The sequence below is a fragment of the Lepidochelys kempii genome, chromosome 3 (assembly GCF_965140265.1).
Source record: "Lepidochelys kempii isolate rLepKem1 chromosome 3, rLepKem1.hap2, whole genome shotgun sequence".
Classification (NCBI taxonomy): domain Eukaryota; kingdom Metazoa; phylum Chordata; order Testudines; family Cheloniidae; genus Lepidochelys; species Lepidochelys kempii.
The window spans coordinates 7,897,169-7,914,447 of NC_133258.1; the positions used below are offsets into that span (position 1 = coordinate 7,897,169).

Sequence of the window (17,279 nt, forward strand, 5' to 3'; positions counted from 1 at the left end):
TAAATTTTCTTCCAAATCATCTGCTCGGGGGGATGTGGCCCAAGGAGCAGTGCAGTCTGAGGAAATATCTCTGGGTTATCATCATCTGTGAACCGGAACCTGCCATGGGGAGTGTGTCTGAGAAAAGACCTGGCAGAAAGAAAGGACAGAGGCAAAATGGGAGCATGGAGAGAAGCAGGAAGAGGGACAGAATTGCAGGCATTTGACAAATATTCATTAAAATGTCAAACTTATCAGAATTTGCCCTGGTTCTTTTGTGACTGCCTCTCCCCCCTGCATTTTCTATGACAAAGCTGGGTGCCGTCATCGTGATGTACAGTATTTCTGGCTTGTTGGCCCAGAGACCAACGGACCTCGATCTTCCTCGTGATCCGTGAGTCAGTCTGAGAGGTTTTTTTCCAGACAGCCGGATATTAGATGCTCCAGATAATTACCTTCGTGAATTTGCTTTTGGCAGCGTTTTTTTCCTGCCAGTGTAATTTCCTGAAATAGCAGGATTAGAAGCTATGTTACTGGATGGTACTGGTGTTGGATTGAGAAGCATCCCTTTCCCAGTGCTCTGGTGAGTCCACTTATAAAACCAAACTTTTAGGAACTAGAAACTGTATCACAATCAAATAATCTTTTTTGTTATTTGTTTTTGCTACAAGGACATCATTAAAAATAAATAACAGAAGGATGGAGTTGTGGTTAAGGCCCTACATTGGGACTCAAAAGATCTAGGTTCAGTTCCTGGCTCTGTCACTCACGTGTGTGATGTTGGGAAAGTCACACGCTCCCTGCCTCAGTTTCCCAACTGTAAAATGAGTATAATAATACGTGTCTATATAGGCTGCAAGGTCTCTGAGGCAGAAATCATCTCTTGCTTTGTGTACTATGTACAGTGTTGGGGCCTCTAGACTGGATCATGATCCAAATAATAAAAAATTGTGTATTTCACAGAGGAAATAATTCCCAGTAGTCTTAGCTAGCATTTCATAAATACAAAGTATTATTTAATTTGCATTAGCATCCAAAATGTGCTAGCATTTTTCTAACAGTGGAAACTACAATATTTGCCCCAGAGAGTATCCGAACTGAACTGACAAAGATAGATGAAGAGTTGGGGAGGAAAGTGATCACAAGAAGTTTGAAAGTGATGCGGTAGAGAAAGAGGAACCAATGGAGAACTCTAAAAAGTTGACTGATCAAAACAGTGAGCGAGGAAGATGACCTCAGCAGCTGCATTTTGTATGGGCTGGAGGTGGGAGGGTTGGGGGTGATGTGGGTGTTGGAGAAACCACAGAGACTGAGATATGAGGCCTGAACAAGAATTTTAGCTGTGTGGACAGAGAGAAAAGGATCTGATTCTCAACAGGAGTGATTACCTGGAGTTAGTCTATTGATATAGACGAGATGCAGCCCACAACATTCTGAAGTGCAGGTCATGGGATGCAGTAGTCATTACAGAGCATGTCATGTTGGAACCTGCAGTAGTGTGCATAGAATTTGTAGAAGAGCACTGTTCTAATCTGTGCATGTCAATGTCCTGTACAAAGGTCCGTTTTACAGAAAGGGGTTGACTGCGGAGTGATGTACCAAAGACCACAGTGAGTCAGCAGTGAAGCTGGGAATAGAACCCCAATGTCATGGCTCTCACTCCTTTGCTTCAACCACTGGACCAAGTTACCATTAACGTTTGCAAGCAGCACAAGTGTATTAGGTAGCTGCAATCTGTACTATTTTATACAAAACAAGTGTAGCAAGTTGCCGGTGCAGCCTCTCTGGCAAAGAGTGGATGCCCCAATATATTATTATGAAAATATGTTCTGCATCCATAACTTTAGTATTTGATACTTTGCTTTTATATCCTACTTTGTTACCAAAGAACTGTACACACAATATTTTTATTACATAATTAAAGGTAGACCACGGTACTTAGAAACCAGGTAATAAACTAATGCTACCCTCACCCATCAACAGACAAAACTCATCCAGCTGAAAAACCATAACTGAGAGGCCAAACACTTAAGGCATGTAGTTCTGTGCTCAAAAAGTGTCCTGATGTGGACTGTGATGGAACACCAAAGGACACAGGTTTCAGAACCAAGTCCCTTTACTGAGCACATGCTTCCAGTTGACATGATTTCAACCCCGGGGATGACTAAGTGGGAGGGCCTCAGCTGTTTGCACCATCTTTGATAGATAGGGCAGAGGCAGTCCCTGAAAGAGATTGGTTTGGGATCTACAATAAAAGCATACAGTCCTGCCTGCAGCAAGCCAGTCAGAATATACTCATGGAGCCTTCAAGTCTCATGCATCCTTGCACGAGGATTTCTGTTGAACACAAAAGTTCCTGTTTAAAAAAAACCAAACCCACCCTTTTCCTGCAGGACAAATGACATTTTAGTAGCTCCAGAATTCTATAAAATGCAGGCTAGTTAGGAACATAACTATGATTTTTGAAAACCTAGTTGGAGTTAACCCATATGAATTAGACTCTCCTGAGATTTTGAATCGTTCTGAAATGTTATTAGCATCTTTGTTTAACTCAAAAATACATGTTAGGAAAAAATCCCTTATTAGAGAAAATGTAAAACTTCTGGAGCCTATTTCTCATAAGTTAAATATGATCATGAGAACACAAGATGGGAGAGGTAGGTGCGAGTACCTCATGAAAAGCAACTTTGTGTTGTGTATTATAATTCTAAACAGGTGTTGGCACAGGTGGTGTTTAGCAATATATTGTTACTGTGAGCACTTCCTAGAACTTTAATTCCCAAGAGAGTTTGTACGCTGTTAACACTTGTTGGGAATGCACCCTTGGCAGTTCCTTTGCCCCATCTGTTAGCCTTCTGCTTCAGCCATTTGAACACTGAATTATATAAGTTGTTGGAATAGCTTGTGGTGATCACAAATGAGTGTGATTTGCATCCAAGTGGGTTTTTAGACCTGTCTCTTTACTTGTGAAACTGGTTAGTTTTGGAGCGGTAGCCGTGTTAGTCTGTATCAGCAAAAAAAACGTGGAGTACTTGTGGCACCTTAGAGACTAACAAATTTATTTGGGCATAAGCTTTCGTGGGCTAAAACTAACTTCATCGGATGCATGCCATGGAAAATACAGTAGGAAGATCTATAAACACAGAGAACATGAAACAATGGGTGTTGCCATACCAACTGTAATGAGACCAATTAATTAAGGTGGGCTATTATCAGCAGGAAAAAAAAAACCTTTTGTAGTGATAATCAGGATTGCCCATTTCAAACAGTTGACAAGAAGGTGTGAGTAACGGGGGTGGGGGGGGAGAATTAGCATAGGGAAATCTTACTTTGTGTAATGACCCATCCACTCCCAGTCTTTATTCAAGCCTAATTTAATGATGTCCAGTTTGCAAATTAATTCAAATTCTGCAGTTTCTCATTGGAGTCTGTTTTTGAAGTTTTTTATTGGAGAATTGTGACTTTTAGGTCTGAAATTGAGTGACCAGGGTGGTTGACATGTTCTCCGACTGGTTTTTGAATGTTATAATTCTTGATGTCTAATTTGTGTCCGTTTATTCTTTTGCGTAGAGATTGTCCGGTTTGGCCAATGTACAGGGCAGAGGGGCATTGTTGGCACATGATGGCATATATCACATTGGTAGATGTGCAGGTGAACGAGCCTCTTATGGTGTGGCTGATGTGATTAGGTCCTATGATGGTGTCCCTTGAATAGATGTGCAGACAGAGTTGGCAATGGGCTTTGTTGCAAGGATAGGTTCCTGGGTTAGTGTTTTTGTTGTGTGGTGTGTGGTTGCTGGTGAGTATTTGCTTCAGGTTGGGGAGCTGTCTGTAAGCGAGGATTGGCCTGTCTCCCAAGATCTGTGAGAGTGAGGGATTGTCCTTCAGGATAGGTTGTAGATCCTTGATGATGCGCTGGAGAGGTTTAAGTTGGGGGCTGAAGGTGACGGCTAGTGGTGTTCTGTTACTTTCTTTGTCTCTGTCAGAGGGATTGGAGCAAATGCGGTTGTATCTTAGAGCTTGGCTGTAGACAATGGATCGTGTGGTGTGGTCTGGATGAAAGCTGGAGGCATGTAGGTAAGTATAGCGGTCAGTAGGCTTCCGGTGTAAGGTGGTGGTTTTGTGGCCATCGCTTATTAGCACTGTAGTGTCCAGGACGTGGATCCCTTGTGTGGACTGGTCCCAGCTGAGGTTGATGGTGGGATGGAAATTGTTGAAATCATGTTAGAATTCCTCAAAGGCTTCTTTTCCATGGGTCCAGATGTTAAAGATGTCATCAATGTAGCATAAGTAGACAACATTGTCTACAGCCAAGCTCTAAGATACACCCACATTTGCTCCAATCCCTCCGACAGAGACAAACACCTACCAGATCTCTATTGAGCAGCCTTAAAACTACAATACACACCTGCTGAAGTGAAGAAACAGATTGACAGAGCCAGAAGAATACCCGGAAGTCGCCTACTCCAGGACAGGCCCAACAAAGAAAGTAACAAAACACCACTAGCCGTCACCTTCAGCCTCCAACTTAAACTTCTCCAGTGCATCATCAAGGATCTACAACCTATCCTGAAGGACGATCCCTCACTCTCACAGATCTTGGGAGACAGGCCAGTCCTCGCTTACAGACAGCTCCCCAACCTAAAGCAAATACTCACCAGCAACCACACACCACACAACAAAAACACTAACCCAGGAACCTATCCTTGCAACAAAGCCCGCTGCCAACTCTGTCTGCACATCTATTCAAGGGACACCATCATAGGACCTAATCACATCAGCCACACCATAAGAGGCTTGTTCACCTGCACATCTACCAATGTGATATATGCCATCATGTGCCAGCAATGCCCCTCTGCCCTGTACATTGGCCAAACCGGACAATCTCTACGCAAAAGAATAAACGGACACAAATTAGACATCAAGAATTATAACATTCAAAAACCAGTCAGAGAACACGTCAGCCACCCTGGTCACTCAATTTTAGACCTAAAAGTCACAATTCTCCAATAAAAAACTTCAAAAACAGACTCCAATGAGAAACTGCAGAATTTGAATTAATTTGCCAACTGGACATCATTAAATTAGGCTTGAATAAAGACTGGGAGTGGATGGGTCATTACACAAAGTAAAGATTATTTCCCTATGCTAATTCCTCCCCCGCCCCACTGTTATTCACTCCCTCTTGTCAACTGTTTGAAATGGGCCATCCTGATTATCACTACGAAAGGTTTTTTTTTTTTTCTCCAGCTGATAATAGCCCACCTTAATTAATTGGTCTCGTTACAGTTGGTATGGCAACACCCATTGTTTCATGTTCTCTGTGTATATAGATCTTCCTACTGTATTTTCCACTGCATGCATCTGATGAAGTGGGTTTTAGCCCACAAAAGCTTCAGCCCAAATAAATTTGTTAGTCTCTAAGGTGCCACAAGTCGTCCTCGGTTTTTTTGGTTAGTTTTGGTTTGTGTCCTAATTAATTTGTCCTTCAATGTTATGGATGGAATGCCGATGTTGATCCTGCATTCCGCTTCACTCTGAAAAAATTTCTGGGAAATTTCCTCCTCTTACTATTTTTATGAAAGTCTGATTTAAATTTCTCTTGGAGAGATGGAACTTTTCACAACTAGGTCACAGGGTCTAATCCAGCCCAGGTACATAGTGTTTGGAAGCGGTTTATCATCTGACAGATGGGTTTTGTTTTGTTTCTGGCCTGTGAGATATGACTTGGTAGGTGAATGACTTCATTTTCTGTTGGACTAATATCTGTATATCACAGACTGCTGTTCTGCTTTCACCTCATTGTCGAGCACTGCATGCACTGCAAGCATTTAATCATCATAATCACTTTAATAAACTTCTTCGTCTGTAGATCTCGAAGCACTTTACAATGATGGGTAAGTACCAATATTCCCATTTTATGGAGGGGAAACTGAGGCAGAACGATATTATGATTTCCTCAAAGTCATGTTGTGAGAGTCCGTGGCCAAGCTAGGAATAGAACCCAGACCTGCCCACTCCAAAGTCTGGTGAACTTTCTACTAACTGCTGGACTACGTGCCTGCTGTGGGGGTGGAGTCTGAGTCAGGTCAAAAATAATAAAGGACAAAAGTTGAGGCACACTGGTGGGACACTGCGGGGGAAGCTTGAACCGTTTACCTTTTCTGTGTATAAAATATTAGCTTTCCATTTCTGGGCCTCTTAAGCCAGTACCTTTCACTAGCACTGAATCCAGTCAAAATTTAAATAGAACAAAAGTGTTCTCTCTCTCTCTCTCTCTCTCTCTCCCCCTCCCTCCTTCTTTCTTGTAGGTATCAGCCAGAGTCGGATCTCTCACTGGCTGTTGCAGCAGGGGTCAGACCTGAGTGAACAAAAGAAAAGGGCATTTTACAGATGGTACCAGCTTGAGAAGACAAACCCTGGTAAACAAAACAAGCTAAGGTTTTACTTCTGAAATAAACCCTGGGTCATGTTTGTGAGTGGCACTGATTGTTCACTTCACCTTGCTGCACTGAAGCATCTTCCAAGAGGTGATATCCCGTAACTGAGTTACTTTTTAGAAAGTGGGAGGAATGGGGGTAAGCCTACTTGGGAATAGAACTGTTTTTAAGCGTAAACTCTTGGTTGCAGCAAGTGACCCAAAGCACTGCCTCTCCAGGTCTTCAGCTCTGGCCTGTTTCTTGGTTGCTTGGCTCATTTTCACACCCTCTGAAAGTGTGGGAATATGTAGTCTCTGTTGGAGGTGTAATCAGATGGCTTTAAATTTACACCCAGCCTCTCAATATAAATAATAGATAAGCCCTGTTGGATCAAGAGAAGGGAACTTTAAACATGCCATAGCATTGAAAATAGCTGTGTCATATAAACTAACAGGAGGTTTAAGGACCTGATCCAGAGCCCCTTAAAACCAAGGGCAGTCTTTCAGTAGGGTGTCATGGGTTTTGGATCATGCCCTGACCCTATGGTTGGGATATGATGGTGTCAAGATTTGTCTTGCAAAGCCTGCTTGTTTCTCTTCTGAAAAATCAAAATTGTGGGTATAGAAAATCACAGAAATAAGGGATGGCAGTGTTACTTGTGAAGTTATCATCTAGTCTGTCCCCTGGCAGGATTCTTCCTTGTAGTTTCTTGCTTGACCCAGGCTTCCATTACTCCCTTTTGACAAATCCCACAGTCCCTGACCACCCCCTTGATACTATTCAGCCTCAGTTTTCCTTTGTTTAATCTGAGGCCTGCTTATACCCACCCTGTGCCATCTGTCTTCCCTTTGAAATGTAATTGATTTAAAGGGAGTCAAAACTCAGTCTGTCTATTGTGAGCTTTGCTCCAAAAGTCTGAGTTCTGTTAAGTAAAACTCCAGTAAAAACAGATTTTGAAAACAAGTGCTGTGTGTGTAAACTGCACATAAAGAGGCTTCATACATCAGTTGGTCCATGAATACTTTAATTTAAGGTCAGCTAGGTTCAGACACACAGTTCTGAGTTTTGTTCTTTCTCTCAAGCATCTGGAAATGCTGTTCAGAGAGAGACTGTGCCCAGGGGAGGGAGGTGTTGATAGGTTGCTGTGATCAGTGAGGAACACCAATTTTACAATCCCTGTTGATGTTGCAATTGGCACTGTGTGAGGATCTGTAAGGTTATTGGAAACAAGTTTTAGCATCAGCTGCCTTCAGATTCCATCCTATGGAATAGTTCCCAGAAATTCCCCTTTGACAGAAGACATGGCCCAAAAACTGACAGGAAAAGAGGACTGGAGCTTTTGGAAAGTGCTGGAAAACAGAATACTGCCTCTCCTGAAGATTGAAACTGCTGCTTAGATTTGTTTTCCAATAACCTTATAGATCCTTCTGCTACAGTATTGCCTGGGGTTGTTTGTGAGAGCGTTTTGGGCCACGGTAAGAGAGTCCTTGTTAAACTCAGCAGTGACGCCTCCCTCCCCCATATCTTCCTATGTGTCTTTTCACTCCTCAGAACTGATTTCTGATGAGAGTTTACCAATTTAAATCAAAATGAACTGATGTTAAACTCTGAAGTTCTACTTCATTGTCTGACTGGCTGGGGACTTGTCTGTTGGTTTTTTTTCTTTTGTATTGGCACAGGAGAGAGTTTCTTGAACAGCCGCTTACTGGGGTTTTTTAATTTTGTTTTTTCATAAGGGACCTTACACAGCCTTTTCAAGTACTGTAAAGACAAAGTGACACTTACCTATGCCAAGGGATTGCATTGATGCCTCTAAATTCCCTTTCGGACCAATAGAACACTCAATTTACTAAGAGAGACTTGGAAAACCCTTTTTGTTTTTCCATAGCTGTTTGAATTTTCTACTCGAGGGGATTTTTTTTTTTAGGACAATCCGCTGCTTTGAACTGTTGCCATGCAACCAATTGTATTGCAGTCCAGACTGGCCAGTCAGTGGATAATTAATATATATTTGTGGAGTGCTAATGGTGAATACATCATACAGACAGAGATATGGTTCCTGCCCGAAGAAACTTACGTTGTGCTTGGTGCTGTACGACCATTCACTAAAACACAGCCCTTTTTCCAAAGAACTCACAAAATTAAATTATCGGCATGTGCCTTTTCTGTTTTCTAACTTTCTACAGAGAGGCATGCTTCGTTTTGTCTGTTTTTCTTCTTGTTGTCTCCCCTACAATGCCAGTAGCTGGGAAGGCAACTGTATCCCTTTCCCTTCTGTGACTCGTTTACTCCAAGCTGTGGTGTCACATTGGGAATTGGGAGTTCTTTGGTGACAATGGGGCATGGGAGCTACTTTCTCAGTTTAATTCTTATTTAGGTAAATGTATACCTACAGACCTGTCCCTTTTTGGCATCTCTCAGGCTGAATTCAGCTGAGTAACATTGAAAAAGACTCTCCCTTCCTGTAGAGCAGGAACAGTTTTGACGGGCCAGGAAGGTAGATAAAATCAACCTGGGACCTCAAGAGGAAGGATGGTTTTATGGTTAAGACACTGGACTCACGAGATGTGGGTTCAGTCCCTGGCTCTCGCACACTTGCTGTGTGACCTTGGGCAAGTCACTTAAACTCTCTGTGCCTCCATTCTCATCTGTAAAGTGGGGATAATACTTCCTTTATCTGTCTTGTCTATTTAGACTGTAAGCTTTTCAGGGAAGGGACGGTCTCTTTCTATGTGTGTGTATGGCACCAACATGATGATAGTCTCTGGATGCTACTGTAAGGCAGAGACAGAAAAGAAATATAAATACTGCAAAAAATGACTTCTTTTTTTCTCCTTTTCTATTATATAGCAGTGCTACATAGGTGGGTTATGCTTTAAATCACTCGCATACAGTCCTGTATCTGCTAATCTAGCAATTTTGTGTTTTGAAGCCTTAGAACAACAAGATTTTGTAATGTTCTCTGCTATTAATACAGAAGCGGGCTCAGCTCTTCCAAAGCTTCTGTTGGCTCCCAACTTTGTCTGGCCTTTGGTATATGTTCTTCGCTGTTTAGCTTTTCTCCATGGATAGTCTCTACATCTTTCTAGTGTCTTTGCTTGTTACTCTTGTTCAGACAGCCTCAGATAAACTGAAAGAAAGAAAGAAAACTAGTTATGGGAAATGTTTTAACTCTGATGCAATAATAGGGCTATATTGTTCCTACTAGATATAATAATCTTGCTCCCAACTTGATGATCAATGGTTTTCTGGAAGAGAGGACACTGGAATTAATGATAATGCTGCAAAACTGATAGGTCATTTTATGTGTTCGCACTTGTGTTTTTCTTTATGGAAGCAGTTGCAGATGGGGATGAAGGCAGATTTTGTGTAAAGAAATACTCAGTGCAAAATATTACGATCAGTTGATATTGGAATGTCTTTCATTTAATCTAATTAACAGTGATACTTTTTTACTGAGATGGGGCGTTTTTGGGGCAGGGACCATGTCATGTTTTGTGGAGGGCTGAGCACCTGTTTGGCACTTCATAAATATGTTTATAATGATTAATGATCTGGAGGATGGCATGGACTGCACCCTCTGCAAGTTTGCAGATGACACTAAACTGGGAGGAGTGGTAGATACACTGGAGGGTAGGGATAGGATACAGAGGGACCTAGACAAATTAGAGGATTGGGCCAAAAGAAATCTGATGAAGTTTAACAAGGTCAAGTGCAGAGTCCTGCACTTAGGATGGAAGAATCCCACGCACTGCTACAGACTAGGGACCGAGTGGCTAGGCAGCAGTTCTGCAGAAAAGGACCTGGGGTTACAGTGGACGAGAAGCTGGATATGAGTCAACAGTGAGCCCTTGTTGCCAAGAAGGCTAACGGCATTTTGGGCTGTTATAAGTAGGAGCACTGCCAGCAGATCGAGGGACATGATCATTCCCCTCTATTCGGCATTGGTGAGGCCTCATCTGGAGTACTGTGTCCAGTTTTGGGCCCCACACTACAAGAAGGATGTGGAAAAATTGGGAAGAGTCCAGCGGAGGGCAACAAAAATTATTAGGGGGCTGGAGCACATGACTTATGACGAGAGGCTGAGGGAACTGGCGATATTTAGTCTGCTGAAGAGAAGAATGAGGGGAGATTTGATAGCTGCTTTCAACTACCTGAAACGGGGGTTCCAAAGAGGATGGATCTAGACTGTTCTCAGTGGTAGCAGATGACAGAACAAGGATTAATGTTGCAGTGGGGGAGGTCTAGGTTGGATATTAGGAAAAACTTTTTCACTAGGAGGGTGGTGAAACACTGGATTGGGTTACCTAGGGAGGTGGTGGAATCTCCTTCCTTAGAGGTTTTTAAAGTCAGGCTTGACAAAGCCCTGCCTGGGATGATTTAGTTGGGGATTGGCCCTGCTTTGAGCAGGGGATTGGACTAGATGACCTCCTGAGCTCCCTTCCAACCATGATATTCTATGTTTTGGAACCAAATTTAAGCGTTACTGCATCAGTGAAGTCTTGCATTGTTCTAACAAATCTTCCCATACCCATGTTTTGAAATAAAAAAATTAATTAAGGTTGGCCTTATTAGTGTGGTTGAGAGCAGGGGGCAGTGTGAGATGTTCATTGCCTAGTAACCTTGGCACCTTCTCTCTGGGCTGTGACAGAGCAGACAGGCTGTAGAAATGATGCATTAAGACTACAATATGTGGTCTGATTGCCCACATTTAAGCTTTTTTTTTTTTTCCTGCCAATCATTTAATAGGAAGGCAGAAATAGTCATCTTGGCCAAGGCTGTGTGTGCTGCCAGGTTGAAGAGAGAGGCAGCTGTCAGGAACATGTAGCATCTTCCATCATTTTAATGCCATGGGAGCCCTTGTCTGGCTCTAAAAGAAAAGCTTATGAAAAAGTAAGATGCTGGCTATCCCAGGAGCTTTGTATTAGGGTTGCGATGGTATGATTCGTTCTTTTATAGTGCATCAAGCGTGCTAAGCGTTTCACAGAGAACAGATCTCCTGTGCTGAAGAGCTTGTATCTAAACGATGGGCTTGTCTGTAAAATTGCAAAAAGTCTTTCACTGTCTAGGTTGCAGTTTCCAATCCAGCCCAGCTCAGTAATGGCCAAAAGTTATCACATGATAAGAAGTCAGTGACCTGTGAGATGAGATGGGTTCAGGACAGGTCCCAATGAACCTGTGTCCACACTGGAAAAACCATCATGCTTGGCACTTTTTAAAAAATGTTATTGTTTCTTTAGCATAGCACTGGGGTTGAATTGAGCATTCTCCAAAAACTCAAAGACAGCTGCTGGATCACTGTGTCCAGTTCTGGTGTCCAGACTTCAAGAGAGTTTTGAAATATGCAGGAGTGTTCAAAGGAGGGCCACAAAAGCGATCATAAAGCTTGTTTTCCAGCTCCTCGACGTGAGGCTTAAGGAGCTTAACGTATTCAGCTTGTCAAAGGAAAGGTGGAGAGGTGATATGATGTGATCACTGTGTCTAGGTTCTTACACATGGGAAAGGAATCCGATAGAAGGGGCTTTTCAACCTTGTTGACAAAGGCAAAACAAGAGCCAGTGGCTGGAAGTTGAAGGTAGAAAATTTCAGCCTTGAAATGAGATGCAGTTTCCTAGCAGTGATGCTAATTGAACATTGGAACAGCTTTGCAGTGAAGATGGTGGACTCACCAGCACGTAATCTTTAAAACAAGATTGGATATCTTTCCAAGGGTGCGTCTGCACTGCAGCTGGGATGGGTCATTCCCAGTCCGGGTAGACATACACTCGCTAGCTCTGCTCAAGTAGCAGCATGGCCATGGCAGCAGCTCCCGTTAGCTGCCTGAATATGTACCTGGGGTCTCAGATGGGGTTGTACTTGGGTGGCTAGCCCATTGTCCTGCAGCCACATTGCTACATTTAGCTTTCAAGCTAGCTTGTGTACATCTACCTGAGCTGGGTATTACACCTCTGAGCTGCAGTGTATACGTATCCTAAAAGATATGCTTTAATCTGGCTTCTTGGGGAAATTCTACCACCTGTGAGGGTGGGGAAGCGCTGGGCTGGATGGTTTTGTTGGTCCCTTCTGGCCTTGGAGTGTGTGAATCTACAGATCCCCCTATTCATCCCCTTCCTTCATGGAGAGAACAGGAAACTCAGCATTGTCCTCAACACGCTCAGAACACTTGCGCCTCTCAATTAAGACAATAGCTATCATCAGATCTCGCACTGCAAGGCTTCAGCTAGTTGTCAGGAAGGAATGTTATTCCCAGGTGCACAATTGTCCAGATGTATTCTTGGTGTATGGGGTTGGGGATGGGTGTTCACTTTCCTCTGAAGCATCCAAGGTTAGCCCTAGCTAGAGACAGGACGAGAGAGAGTGAATCAGCACCCTTAGGTAGTACAGAGAGCCCTCTTTCCTAGCTACCTGGCTGGCATGTCTTGCTCACATGCTCTGGGTCAAACTGATCACCAAATTTGGGCTCAGGAAGGATATTTTCCCCAGGTCAGATTGTCAGGGACCTTAAGGGCATTTTGCCTTTCTCTGCAGCATAGGGCATAGATCGCCTGTTAGGATCATCTGGGCATATCTCACCTAATCAATTCCTTACTGTTGCTGGAACCCCAGACCTTGGTGACACATTGGTCTCTCCTGTTCTCTGCCAGTGGCATGGAATAGTTTAGTCTCTTGAGGACTGAAATTCTTTAACTGAAGTCAATGGCCTCAGCATAGGAGCAGCAGGGTGAAATTTACAGGAGGTCAGAACAGATGATCCGGTTGTCCTTCCTGGTTTTAAACTCTATGAAAAGCGGACATGGTCCCTGCCCCCAGGCGTTCACAGTGTAAGGACAGACACACAAGAAGATGCAGATTAGGGGAAAGGGAACAACAAATAAACAGGTAACCTAGCTGGCAATTTCAGCACAAAGGCCAATCACTGAAAGGGCCATGGAGACTGAACTCCTCTCTGATATCTAGACGTGGTCCTTCCAGGGAACGATTTAGTCACATCCATTTCATTGCATGGACAAGGTCACATCTGGCATTGGATGACGGTAGGAGATGCTAGTCCTATATGCTCTATGAATAGGGCTTCCCCACATGTTATCCCACACAATTTCTCTCTCTTCACGTACAGAGTGCCTCACCTTTAGATGTATATGCTATGGCACAATTCTCAGAGCTTTTATTTAATTGCTTCCTAACTTTGTGGATCTACTGAGCCAAAAACATAGCAGTATCCCTTCTTTTAAAAATCTGCTGTTTTTAGGGCCAGATCTTGTGATCTGTCATAGGCTTTTGTATACACCCATCATGGTACAGGTAAACTGGATCTGCATGCAGAGGTGCATTGGTATAATTGAAGAATCTGGCCCTGAGTGTAGAACAAATGGCATGTTATGCCTTTTTTTAAAGAAACTATAGAAGCAGAGCTGGGTGGGTAGAAAATCAAGGTGATGCTTTGGGGCAGCAGGTTAAAAGAACAAGTGACCAAAGGGCTCAGAGGAGAAGCTCTCTCAGATTCTTTCACTAAAGATCATGCCAGCAGTGTTTATGCTGAACAGCACTTCCCCTATCAGCAGCTGAGCTCCAAGCACCTGATGCTCCTATTTGGTTTTCCTTGTGCTGGATCTCATGTGTATGTGTTGAGGTGGAGGCCTATATTCATCCCCAGTTCTGAAAACATTTCTCCAGCTTCTGCCAACTTCAGGATGCTGCTGTTACTGATGTTGCCCCATGGAAAAGAGAAATGTGTGAATTGATCCACCAAGGCTATCACTACCCCAAAGAAAAAAAAATAAAGCATTTTATACTCAGTAAGTAAATGTATCAACGCCTGATTTACATGGAAGCAGATTTACGCTCTTAAAAAAAATTATTCCATTTTTTTCTCCTTTACCTAAGAAAAATTTTAGACACACTAATGTAATATCATTACTCTGCAGCTGTTACCTTGATGCTAAGTATCACTGAAATGCTCTTTCATTTTCATCTGATTCCTGAGAGAGCACTGCTACCAAATTGCCTGCTTTTGAGCAGGTGGAGAGAGCCTCTGCTCTCACAGCTCCTGGTCAGGGGGAGGTTTGTTGGTAAGACACTGCGGGGGAAGCTAACATTTCCCAACTCTTGCTGACCCATTAATTCTGTGTTTGAAGGGCAGTGTCCATCAGATACTTTTCTGAAACATAAGAACGTACAAAATCGTGCACCAACATTGGTAAAAGTTGGCCAAAAACCTACTTTGAAATGATGGTGCGACCAGCCGATGATGATACATTTAACTGGGTAAATATTTTGCATGGCAAAAAACTACAGTGTAGAGCATACGCGCCAACTTCTTCTGGCGCTGGTGGGTGCTTGACCCCCACTCTGCCCCCGGCCCTGCCCCCTGCTCGCCCCCTCCCACCCCCATTCCAACCACTTCCCCAAAGCCCCCCAGCTCCGCCCCTTCCCTGCCCCTATTCCGACTCCTTCCCTAAGTGGAGCACAGGATCTGGTCCAAGAGGTGAATATAGATGAACAGCTTGCTAATAGTGACCATAACATAATAAAATTTAATATCCCTTTTGTGGAGAAACACCAAAGCAGCCCACCATGGGAGCATTTAATTTCAGAAAGGGGAACTACACAAAAATGAAGTTAGTTAAACAGAAATTAAAAGGGACTGTCCCAAAAGTGAAATCCTTGCAAGCTTCATGGAAACTTTTTAAAGACGCCATACTAGAGGCCCAAATTAAATATGTACCCCAAATTAAAAAACATAGTAAGGGAACCAAAAGAGTGCCACCGTGGCTAAACAGCAAATTAAAAGAAGCAGAGGCAAAAAAGCATCCTTTACAAAGTGGAAGTTAAATCCTATTGAGGAAAATAGAAAGGAGCATAAACTCTGGCAAGTGAAGTATAAAAATATAATTAGGAAGGCACAAAAAGATTTTGAAGAACAGCTAGCCAAAGACTCAAAAAATAATAACATAATTTTTTTTAAGATACCTCAGAAGCAGGAAGCCTGCTAAATAACGAATGGGGCCACTGGATGGTCGAGATGCTAAAGGAGCAGTCAAGGGGGATAAGGCTATTACATAGGGTGACCATATTTCCCTATGCTGAATATGGGGCACCAGGTAAAATTACTCAAATTCAAGCGAGTTCAATGTCGATCAATCAGAACTATGCAGTACAAGCATTCAAATTAACATCAAATTGACTGAGCCCCTGTTAAAAAGAAATACTGAGTAGTTGGATTCCTTTTATTTACCTTCTTATCTTTAAGGCTTTAGGGTCCACACAGGGAGGGGTGACAACCACACCCCTATCCCCCCCACCCACACACACACTCCCATACACCTCTCTCACATGAGGGGGTGACCGACCCTCCCTGCCTGGCGCTCTCAGCCCTCCATGTCTGGCTGGGCCCCCTGGAGGGACCCCCCTCTCCTGGTACCTGGTGCCATGTATTTCTGAGGCAACCTGGGATTGGGGGGCGGCGCAAGGTCACATGCCATCCCTCCCCAGATTTCTGCCATGGTTCACTCCAGAATGTAGCCAGCAGCATTCATTTAGTTTCTCCGACCGTTGTGGAGAAACTAAATGAATTCTTTGCATCGGTTTTCATGACTGAGGATGTGAGGGAGATTCCCAAACCTGAGCCCTTCTTTTTAGATGACAAATCGTCCCAGATTCAGGTGTCATTAGAGGAGGTTTTGGAACAAGTTGATAAATTAACCAGTAATAAGTCACCATGGCGAGATGGTATTCACCCAAGAGTTCTGAAGGAATTCAAATGTGAAATTGAAGAACTACTAACTATGGTATGTAACTTATCATTTAAATCAGCTTCTGTCCCACATGACTGGAGGATAGCTAATGTGATGCCAATTTTTGAAAAAGGCTCCAGAGGCGATCTCAGCAATTATAGGCTGGTAAGCCTAACTTCAGCATAGTGTCAGAAGGCAGGATACTGGGCTAGATGGGCCTTTGGTCTGACTCGGTCTGGCTGATTTTATGTTCATGACCAAAGAGCACAAAGCAAAGCCGGAATGGGTCCCCGCTGAGCACAGCTCAGACATTCTATATGAAGCTGGCCATCTTGATGAGGGCAAATTGCCTCTTCCAAAGTGGGTATAACGAAGACTGCATGCTTGATTCTCCTTTGACTTAGACCAGTTTAACTCCATTGATTTCAACAAGGTAACTCCTGATTCATGCCTGTGTGAGGACACAATCTGGCCTTATGTGTCTTTAATGTGTTTGTTTTATCTTTGGCTTGAATGGCTTCACCAGTCAGTTGTTTCTTTATTAGCAGGACTGAGAAGAGAAGCAAGATTTTCAGTCCATTAGGAAACACAGTATTTATTCTTGTTTTTAGGGGCTACGTTAAGTATGAGACCTGCTCCAATCCCAGTAGAAGAGCCAGAATGGAGACAGACGCCTCCCCCAGTCACAGCTACCTCTGGGACCTTCAGACTACGGCGAGGCAGTCGGTTCACATGGAGAAAGGAGTGTCTGGCAGTTATGGAAAGGTATGTATCTCCTTGGGGTTGCCAAGGCCTTGATGTGCATTAAATGGAAGTAGAATGAGATACTATTTGTCCCTGCTCTGATGAGTAACAACTGCTTTATTGTGAGTGTGCTGCAGTAATGTGCAAGCCAATTAGCTACCTGGACCTGTTCTTTCATTCAGAGGACTAGGAGGAACTATTGCATCCCATTTCATGTAAAGCATTTACGTGCCATAGTCCTCTTGATCATGCTGAACGTTCTTCGTAGCCCTTGGGAAGCCTTGCCCTTGGTTCAGTTTGCAGATCCTTCCAGGTCTTTGTTGTTCAGCTCTTCCTTAGCTTTCCAGGGAGCTTTCATTCAAGCTAATTCAGGCTCTGTCTAGATGGGAGTCTGAATGATCTT

At 43.3% G+C, this 17,279-nt stretch overlaps 1 protein-coding gene across 9 annotated transcripts in view; it reads left to right on the forward strand.

The window, feature by feature from the left end:
• Positions 1–17,279, forward strand: part of HMBOX1 (homeobox containing 1) — a 142,863-nt gene that overhangs the window by 90,848 nt on the left and 34,736 nt on the right. For 8 of the 9 annotated variants that reach the window (XM_073335637.1, XM_073335638.1, XM_073335641.1 and 5 more), the window contains exons 5-6: positions 6,291–6,401; positions 16,744–16,897. In XM_073335637.1, the coding sequence (XP_073191738.1) occupies positions 6,291–6,401; positions 16,744–16,897 (265 nt within the window). The remainder of the gene's footprint in view (positions 1–6,290; positions 6,402–16,743; positions 16,898–17,279) is intronic. The other variant, XM_073335645.1, reaches the window with a different exon arrangement.